We start from the raw sequence: 10,000 nt of genomic DNA on the forward strand, positions 1-10,000 counted from the left end.
CTATCCCGTTGTGCATATCAACACAGATAATACAACAATACAAATAATACAAAATAAATCATCAACACAATGTACACCAACTTTTACCAACCACCACCCACCCCCCCCCCCCCCCTCCTCTCGGTGGCTGCAGGGCGGGGCTGCCTGGGCGTGAACCTGATCGGGGCTAACCGCGTTGGTGGTGTTCGACGCCTCGTGGAACCCGTGCCACGATGCCCAGGCCGTGTGCCGCGTGTACCGCTACGGCCAGCGCAAGCCCTGCCACATCTACCGGCTGGTGTGTGACTACACCCTGGAGAGGAAGATCTACGACCGGCAGGTCTCCAAGCAGAGCATGTCGGGTGAGACCCCGCTCACACGCAGCTGGGAGGCTAAGTGTTAGCTTTACAGATAGCAACGATAGTTCGCCTGACCCAACTGAGTCAATACACGCCGTGCTAAAGCTTTACTAGTCAAAACAAAACACACTATATTCTATTCTTAAATGTACCGAATAATAATAGGGTGGATGCTGATTTAAAAGGAATTATTATGATGAGGCAAAGGACATCACCTAGGTAGTCCAAACATAAACGATATATAAATGTATACTGAGCAATGGAAGATTTTAAAGAAGGTATTTGGTATTTTTAGGACATTGTCATTCCCAACTCACATGAAACTCACTCTAATCCGATATATTGTTTCACTGTCTTATGAAAAATGTACTTATTGTAAGTCGCTTTGGATAAAAGCGTCTGCTAAATGTAAATGTAATCCCTCCCTGTATCTGTCCTCTCTCTCTCTCTCTCTCTCTCTCTCTCATCTCTCTCTCTCTCTCTCTCTCTCTCTCCCTCCCTCCCTCCCTCTCTCTCTCTCTCTCTCTCTCTCTCTCTCTCTCTCTCTCTCTCTCTCTCTCTCTCTCTCTCTCTCTCTTCTCTCTCTCTCTCTCTCTCTCTCTCTCTCTCTCCCTCCCTCTCTCTCTCTCCCCCCCCCGTCAGACCGGGTGGTTGACGACCTGAACCCCGTGCTGAACTTCACCCGGAGGGAGGTGGAGTCGCTTCTCCACTTTGTGGGGGAGGAGCCTGAGCCGGCCCGCCTCCAGCTGCAGCCGCTGGACGCCATGGAGGAGGTGCTCCGCAAGGTCCTGCACATCTACCCCCACCTCATCACCAAGGTGGGTGGAGAACCACACATACACACACACACACACACACACACATCATTATTGGAACGATCTCTAAGTCTCTACCCCGAGTTCATAACAAACATCAAAAACTGGTAAATGTAGAGCTCAAAAAAATATTATATTCACTCTGCCTTCTCTCTTCGCCACCTTTTCCTATCTCCCCATCCCGCTCTCCTTCCATCCCTCTCTCCTCCCCCATCCCTTTCTATTTCCACCCCTCTATCCTCCCTCCCTCCTTCCATCCCTCTCTCCTCCCCCATCCCTTTCTATTTCCACCCCTCTATCCTCCCTCCCTCCTTCCATCCCTCTCTCCTCCCCCATCCCTTTCTATTTCCACCCCTCTATCATCCCTCCCTCCTTCCATCCCTCTCTCCTCCCCCATCCCTTTCTATTTCCACCCCTCTATCATCCCTCCCTCCTTCCATCCCTCTCTCCTCCCCCATCCCTTTCTATTTCCACCCCTCTATCATCCCTCTCTCCTTCCATCCCTCTCTCCTCCCCCATCCCTTTCTATTTCCACCCCTCTATCCTCCCTCCCTCCTTCCATCCCTCTCTCCTCCCCCATCCATTTCTATTTCCACCCCTCTATCCTCCCTCTCTCCTTCCATCCCTCTCTCCTCCCCCATCCCTGTCCCTCAGCACCCATTCCGCCATGAGTCCCTGCTGATGGACCGCAGGGAGACGAAGCTGAGCGCGGCGGAGAAGAAGGCCGCCAGGAAGGGCTATGAGGAGGAGAAGCGTTCCTCCGTGCCCTACACCCGGCCCTCCTACGCCCACTACTACCCGGCCAGCGACCAGAGCCTCGCTAACATACCGGCCTTCAGCCAGAGGAACTGGTCAGTCACCTCCCTCACCCGACTCCCAGCAAGAGCCGGACTTTGTGTTGTTATTATTGTTGTGTTGGTAAAGGTGGATAGTGGACTGTTTTCTGAATTAATCAAGGAGATGCTTTTATCTGATGCAACACGAAGTGAATTAGTGTTTGGATGCATGTTATTAAAGCTGGGGTAGGCGATTTATTTTTAGAAGCATTATGCGTCATCGTTGTTGAAATTCTCTTGACGTCCTAAAAGCAATCACCAAGTCAAAAACTGGGGGGAGAAAATAATAAATGTGCCCATGAAATTGAAGGTAGTAGGTCAGTAGAGTAGAGCGTCATCTGACTCCCCCCCCACTCCATGCCCAGGCGCCCCCCACCCCGCATGGAGGAGAAACCCGTGGCTAACGTGCAGACGGTCCAGTCGACTCCAACTCCCATCATGCCTCGCCAGGCGTCTGCTGACACCACAGCCAGCGACCCGTCTGAAGGCAGCCTGGGGGGCTTCCCCATCAACTACCTACACAAGGCCGGGGTGTTTGTACAGAAGATCGTCACCACCACTGGTAGGTTGGTCTTGGCTGAAACACTGTGTGCACCCGTCTACCCCGACCTGTGGTCGACAAGGGGTACTGCAGGTGGTCAGTGTGAAATGTACAATAAAAATAGATTTAAAAAAAAAAGTTATTTAAAGATAATTGAAAATGAAATAAAATATCAATATTTTTTGGTTAGTGTAATATTTTTGTAGTTATTCTTTCCAATGACACAGAAGCTTCTCTGTAAATTGTGGTGCTTGTGTCAAAGTCATGCCATTCCGACCGGCTTTATTTATACACTATTTACCATATTAGCTTATGAAGTGGCCTGCAGAAGGGCTTATCAAGACAATAGTCTTGATAAGTGGTCTGCCTAAAGGAGGAGGTTGGTGGTAAGGAACTGCTTAGTACGCTTAGTTCTAGGGATCAGCTCAGTACATCTTCTCATACGATCGCTCTGTTTTCTTTTAAGACATTGTCATTCCTGGAACCAACAGTTCTGCAAACGTCCAGGCTCGGATCAGTGCCGGGGAGGGCATTCACGTGATCAGGGGCACCAAAGGTTAGCCTTGGACATCAGAAACATGTATTTAAATAGTAATTAAAAGAACAGTAAGATTGACTCAAATCAGGTAACTTAAGAAAATAAAATACTGATACAGAATGGCTGCTGGGCATTTGATTGCGAGGATACAATCATTTTACAACAAAATGATTGTGTATTTCTTGACACAAGCAAACGTTCTTCACTCTGTCCCGTTGTCAGGTGCGTACATCCGTACCAGCGATGGTCGTATCTATGCCATCAGGGCTGCCAACAAGATCAAGGGGGCTGAAGACCTCTCTACATCCCCAGGTAAAGGTAGATCTTTGAAATGGAGAGGTTCAGAGATCATGAGGTCACGCCCTAGAATAAGATCACTGCATACTGGAGACCTGGTGACCTGGTGTGCTGTAGCCAGGAGGACTTTATAAAAACTCAAAATCGTTATAATGTTTATCTACTTGTACTTTGCTCAGATGCCCGAAAGCCACCAGAGGAAGTATCGAACAATGGCGGTAATGCGGGAGTCCCCCCAGTCTCGCCCGACGGCCAGGACATCATCAGTGAGTTGCAGCGCTACGCGGTTGGCCCAGGGCTCCGTGCTCACGAACCAGCTGTAGGCACCACGGGCCCCCAGGAGATGGCGCCAGACTCTGGCTCGTCCCCTAGCACCAACCTGGCTAGCGCCAAAGAAGCTAAAACCAACGTCAACAATGGCGTCATTGCCACGACAAAGGTTAGCATGCTTAACCATCACTCGAATGCCTCCTTGGCTAATGCACAGCCTAGCATGGATGCCTCTACGGGTCAAGACCTTAGAACAAGCAGCACACGCGAGACCACAACCCCGCCGCTGGATAAGCGAGCCAGCCAGCTGCCCGTCCCAGACAAGTATTCTTCAGCCTCGCTGGCTCCCCAAGGTTTCCCTATCTCAGGAGGCTATGGGATCCCCCCACTAAGCCTCAACCCAGCCATGCTAAGTGGGTCCATGGGCCACCCGTTCCTCATGGGGACAAACTCCCCCTTTCCCCCTCCCTACTTTCAGCATCTCCTCGGACAAATGGGGGAACCCTGCATGATGTACCCTGAGGTGTTCGGTTCAGGCAGTGCCGGGACCGTGCCGGGTTCCCCCGCCTTATCCACTCCCTGCTCTGACGGCGTCTTCTGCGCCTCATCGTCAGTGTCCTCTTCGCCGTCAGTGGAGATGGACACCTCTAGTGTAAGCGCCTTGCCTCCGTTCATGATGAACCCCAGCATGGCTGGCATGGCTGGGGTGCTCCCTCCAGGCTACCCCTCGTCCTACACCCAGTCCCTGGCCAGCCTTTACCCAGGAGCGATTCACCCCGATGGGCTCCCCGGCTCAGCTGCCACCCCTGGCCCGGCCGGGTCCAGCTTTCTCTCCAAGTACCCTCCCGGCAGCGCCTCAAGCTCTTCCTCATCTTCCCCGTCCCCCTCCTCTCCCTCCGCCCATTTCAGCAGCCGTCGGGGCACAGTGCTGGTTAAAAATGGCGGGAATCTTAGTGCCACCGGTAGCTCCGAAGACGATGATGATAATGATGTCATCGAGGTTATTGGACAGTGACATGTGTCACGTGACATTGGTCTTTAGACATTGTGCAGTTGATTTGAAGCAAATCGGAGGCATTTCCTATATGCTTTTAGCAAGGCATCACGGGGTTGGCAGCTGAAATTGCTCCTTCACGAGGAGAATGACAGCTGCTCTTCGGGGTCTGTGAACTAAAAATGACTATCTGGCCACAATGCTGATCATCACAACAAAAGGAAAATCGAAACCTAAAGATGGAATGGATCACTGCAGAGATGGAAAAATCGGGACACACTAAATCACTGGACTGACTACTGAGCGTTGGCCTGTAGTGTCCATGAATGGCCACTAGGTGCTGCTGAGCTTAGAAGTTCTGAGTCTATGAAGACAGTAGTGCTGATGGTTCGGTAAATGGCTCTATAAAATAACTGATGTAGTGATTTATTAAAAAACCTTTAACAGTTCTGTGGTTAGCCTGTAGTTATGTCCGTTTAGTGGTGATATATCTATAACACATGGTGTCATGGTTTTGTTTGGTGACTGTCAAGTGTAGATTCTCAATATTTCTTTGACCTTAACGCAGTTTGAAAAAACAAAGTACATTTTTAATGCCATTCGATTGCATATATCAATGCACTGCCACGACAGGCGTATTGTTGTGTTATTTGTGGGCAGAGGGTTGCAAAGATGTTTAGCGATAACCGTTAAAAGGGCTTTGGGCTATGGGTTCCATGTAGCCTTCCTTAAAACTCTTCAATTACGAATGTAAACCTATTTAAACGCCTTTAAGCCCGGCCTTTTAAAACACATCCTCTATTATGGCGTCAGACTTTGCGAAGATCCGATTATTTTTCGTTTCCCTTTATTTTGTATATTTATAAAATCTTTTTTTACAATTTATTTTTCAAAAAAAGAAAATGTTATTGCCGAATGATGATTACGAAAGCCAGATCACCGTGAAGTCAGACAGAGTATCTGTGCGGCTACGTCCTTGATAGCAGAGGCATCAGCCAACAAAAAAAATGCCTTGACCTCTGCCTCGATCACTCTGAATGTGAACTGTGAGGATGCGGAGGCCTGGAGAGACACATAGTGAATCTCACCCGTGATTTTGCTGTAGCCTGCACCGATAATGATGCATAACACACGGAAGCCTCAAGTCATTAATTCATACCCCAAATAAATCAAGAATTTGCATCCCTTCACCCAGACGTGCTCTGTGACAGTGTTGCATGTTTTTAATGTTCTAAAGCGAGAAAAAAATACTTGTGTGTTACTGTACATCATCTGCTCATTCAGGTATCTGTTAATAGGCATGTATAGTCCGTCTGCGCGTTTTGTTTTGGTTTTCTTGTTTGTATTTTTTGATTTCCTTGCTCATCTCAAAATTTGTGAAAATCAAACCAAAATTGTTATATTTAAGGAAGTAGTCATACCGAAAAAAACTAAATTAATCTGAATGCGCCTAAGAAGGTGCATGTACCTCTGCAGACCAAATAACCATGTTATCAACAGAATACAGGCCCTAACCATCTGTGATCACAGGGGAGCTAAAGAAGTCGCTTGTAAAATACTTTTTTTTTTTAACTAAGTCACGTATGTGACTTATTAGTCATGCATGTATGTATTCCTGTACACCTTCATGTTTTACTGTTTACGCTGCATTATGTATATGTTTATTGTTGTAGAGTGGGTTATGGTGGCAGAAAATGATGTTACTTGGAGTAAGCAGAGGTACAAGCATATCTAGTTACTACAACGGTGAACTTACTTGGGGAAAACTGCAAGAATCCTGGTTCATTATGGGCCCTCTATATATCTGTTTCCTTTTCCTGAAAGCGTAAACATGTTGGAGCAGAAAAACAAAACATTTCATGTCTTCCTTCTCTTTATTTCATTTAGAGTTCATGAGATATGTACTGAAGTGTGAGTTTACCTTTTTTCTCCAATGTCTGAATTTACCAAATGTATTTATTTGTGGCAGTAATGCTGTATCATGATTAGTGCATATTTATTCGTTTTTTTGTATTTTTGTACTTTCTTTCCCGTCTTTGCTATTGCTGCGGTTGATGCTTTGGATATTTCTCGTTGGCGTTGTTTGCATGTATGACGAGCTCGCGGACCAACCCTTTTCTCAAAACCTCAGATAACAGAATGTAAACTCATTAACTCATTAGTATCTTTAACATTTTACAGTTAAATATAACCTTCTTTGACCTTGTGGATTGGGCGCCATTTAGATTCTTATTAATCTGGTGAGGGTATTAGTTATAAGTATTCTAATCTTTTGTCTTCACCCATTTTCTTCCATTGTAATATACACAGGGGAAAATTACTCTGACTGGGTACATTGTTAAAGCAAAACAGATTTATCAACGATTTACAAGAATACTCTTTCACTCATCAACTGCATGTGAACAAATTAAACTCCAAATTAAATGTCATCACGGCTAACAAACTTGCTCGATGAACCGAAACTTAAGATCATCCTGTTATGATTTCCGTATTACATTTCCCCGTCTCTTCCTGAATGTGGGCCTTATTCTCTTTGCTGAAGGATAAAGCAACAGCCTACTCAACTAAATACGATACACGTGGAGGTTTCTCAGTGAGAGGAACCACTGTGTGGTTGCCAGCTCAGTGGTTACGGAACCAACAACACGTTATTTTTCTCACAGCTTTTTACTTGAATTTTACGTATTTATTTATATTGATCCGTTCAGCGGAGGAAACTACTGCAGCTGTCTTAATTCCATTTTTAGCTGAGGAAGGTAGGAGTCGCTCTGTGTAAAGGCTGCCGCCATTCATAGCATGTTCAGTCGAGGGATGGATGTGTATGACATCGAATTGGTTTTGTAAATAAAAGGAAATATGTTCTGAATTGTACTGGTACTTGTATTTTGAGTGGTAGTAGCTTGCATCTGCAAATGTTAGACAAAACAAACACACACACATACACACACACAGATAAAAGGGCCTTTTGAAATGAAGTTGGAAATATGTTGTAGTTTCCATAAACCTGAGCATGTTTTTCATCAGCATGTTCTGTATGACAAAAATAGACCAAGGTCAATATTTTCCCATTTGTGGCCATGGAAAAGATCATGTTTGGATTTAGATTAAGAAAACACAGGCACACACACAACTTTTACTACATCAGACTGTTGAGAGTTGCGTGCCTATCAGTACACGTTTTAGCAAAGCTTAACATTTAAAGCCTGTAGTAAACTATTTTTGACTCCCATATCGTTCACATTCATGACCGATCTTGATGGACTTGGTCTGGTCCAAAGATTGTAGATATGTCCCATGTAAATTATTCACATTATGTGTTGATCTAGAATCAAGATAATCCTTTCGGTTTGAGGTTCTCCAACTAGAGATTAAGAGAGGCAAAATAACGGTTAGAAACCTCCTTAGAAAATGAAGTGAGTTCTAAATATATACGTATCTATGAACTTGTAGTCACTGAATTGATTTCAGGGACTAGAAAGGCCCCCGCACATTTCAGGGGCCTTTCCACATTTCTGAACATTGCATGGGGATGTAGAATGTCAACTTTTACAAAAAAGGGCTAAATGAGACGCTCTACACATTTAACATAAATTTGAACGTTCACAACAGCCTACTGTAATAGTGTAGTAATAACAAAACCATAGCATGCAATATGATGCAATATGTTTGTTTGAATGTGATGTGTCTATCTGATACCTCTATCATGTTGATGTTGTGTTGTTCTGCAATGTTGTCGGGTCAAAGGTTATTTGTCTATTTTCTGAATCACATGTTATGTAAATTAAGTTTGAAAAAATCGTGGTTGCAATAAAATCGGCATGTCTGAGAAGAAATTTGTGTGCGAGATTTGAAATCATATTTTTTCGACATGGGATTGGGATGAGAGTCTAGTAGACCTCTCTAACAAATTGGCCTATAACGATGACTTTTTTAAGTGTTACACACCATCAATGGTTGATACGCCTTATAATAAACACAAACGTTCAAAATCATATGAATAAACAAACCAAGCCGAAAATGGGGAAATCCTTGTTATTCCATAACAATATAGTATATCCATATTAATATTATTATCATAATTTAAATGTTCAGATATTTTACACACGAGTGAAATCAACGGGACGTGGTGCTGAAACTACGTTTCCCAGCATGCACAGGTACAGAAAGCCCTGCGTGACTCGACGGGGTTTGGCCACCTGAGTGTTGATGACGGTGGCAGATAGCGCAAGTGAGTTTGTGTTCAGTGGCGTGCGATTTCTCAAACAGTGCCACAGGAGAAGATATGAACAATTTTGGATTCGCGCGATCGCCTATCAAAAGAACAAGTATCCCGACAACGTAAACGCGATCTGTTGACGAGATACCTATTCGTCGTATGATGACTGTAAGGATTTCCCGAGACGCTGATACATTGTTTTGAAGGCCTGTTGCTAGCTTCTGGAAACCCTCGGGCTCCACCGGTGGACTTCGGGCCGAGATAACGCCATAGGATTACTTGAGTATTGGTAATTTACTTTGGTCGATGACCAGGGGCGTTATAAACTAAAAAGCCAAAGCAACACTGAACCCATTTTACCACTGCATGTCAGCGGGCTCCTGTGTTGACAGCTACCAGAAGCTAGCTAGCTAGCTAGCTGTCAGCGCTAGCCAGACACTGTCCACGGGGAGTTGGTGGATTTGTTTAGCTTTGAATGTCCGGGTTTGCCTTTCTAAGTCTAGACCTGTGATTAATTCTCACTTTAACTAGTAGCACCACACAGCTGTCAACTTAGCGTTGAGTTATGCTCAATAGCTCACCTCTTTAGAATGCCAAACCCTGGCTAAACTGGAGAGAGACAAAGTAAGATCATCTACAAGAACGTGAGGCTAATGAAGTCCAAAAGGGGAAATTTTACTTTGATGCCGTCATTAGCACCACGTCATAGTGTTTCACCTCTGACATACAAAAGACTACTCCTCTGCTTTTTCTGAAACAAGCTCCAATCAACCCAACACACACAATGAATCGCTACCTGCCCGTAGCGCGACAACACTTCCTGGGCGCCCTGGCCAGCACCAGCGTGGTGGTGAAATCCATCAGTGCGGTGGTGCTCCTCCTCTACCTTCTGTCATGGGCTGTGAACACCCCGTACGCCCTTGGCGTGACCCCGGGATACCTCTTCCCTCCTAACTTCTGGGTCTGGACCCTTGCGACTCACGGGGTGGTGGAAGTGCACATATGGGGTGTGGCGGCCAGCATAGGCACCGTCATGGCCTGCGGGCGCCTGCTGGAGCCGCTTTGGGGCGCGCTGGAGCTCCTGATCTTCTTCGCCGTGGTCAACGTCTCGGCCGGCGTGCTGGCCGGACTCTCGTACCTCCTCACCTACGTGGC

General features: G+C 45.9%; 1 protein-coding gene and 1 pseudogene across 2 annotated transcripts in view; both read left to right on the forward strand.

Annotated features, from left to right (window-relative positions):
• LOC307079816 (helicase ARIP4-like) overlaps nt 1-7,681 on the forward strand; it is a 20,104-nt pseudogene extending 12,423 nt beyond the window's left edge. Inside the window, exons 12-18 of the transcript XR_013812807.1 lie at nt 134-341; nt 981-1,156; nt 1,808-2,004; nt 2,355-2,551; nt 2,997-3,086; nt 3,291-3,380; nt 3,545-7,681. The product of XR_013812807.1 is annotated as a helicase ARIP4-like (transcript). The remainder of the gene's footprint in view (nt 1-133; nt 342-980; nt 1,157-1,807; nt 2,005-2,354; nt 2,552-2,996; nt 3,087-3,290; nt 3,381-3,544) is intronic.
• Nucleotides 7,682-8,853: 1,172 nt separating this feature from the next.
• tmem115 (transmembrane protein 115) overlaps nt 8,854-10,000 on the forward strand; it is a 7,439-nt gene continuing 6,292 nt past the window's right edge. The window contains exon 1 of the mRNA XM_079742501.1: nt 8,854-10,000. This exon is cut by the window's right edge and continues 121 nt beyond it. Within this exon, the coding sequence (XP_079598627.1) occupies nt 9,630-10,000 (371 nt within the window). The 5' untranslated portion in view covers nt 8,854-9,629.

This window comes from Pollachius pollachius (assembly GCF_949987615.1).
Source record: "Pollachius pollachius genome assembly, chromosome: 8".
Lineage (NCBI taxonomy): Eukaryota > Metazoa > Chordata > Actinopteri > Gadiformes > Gadidae > Pollachius > Pollachius pollachius.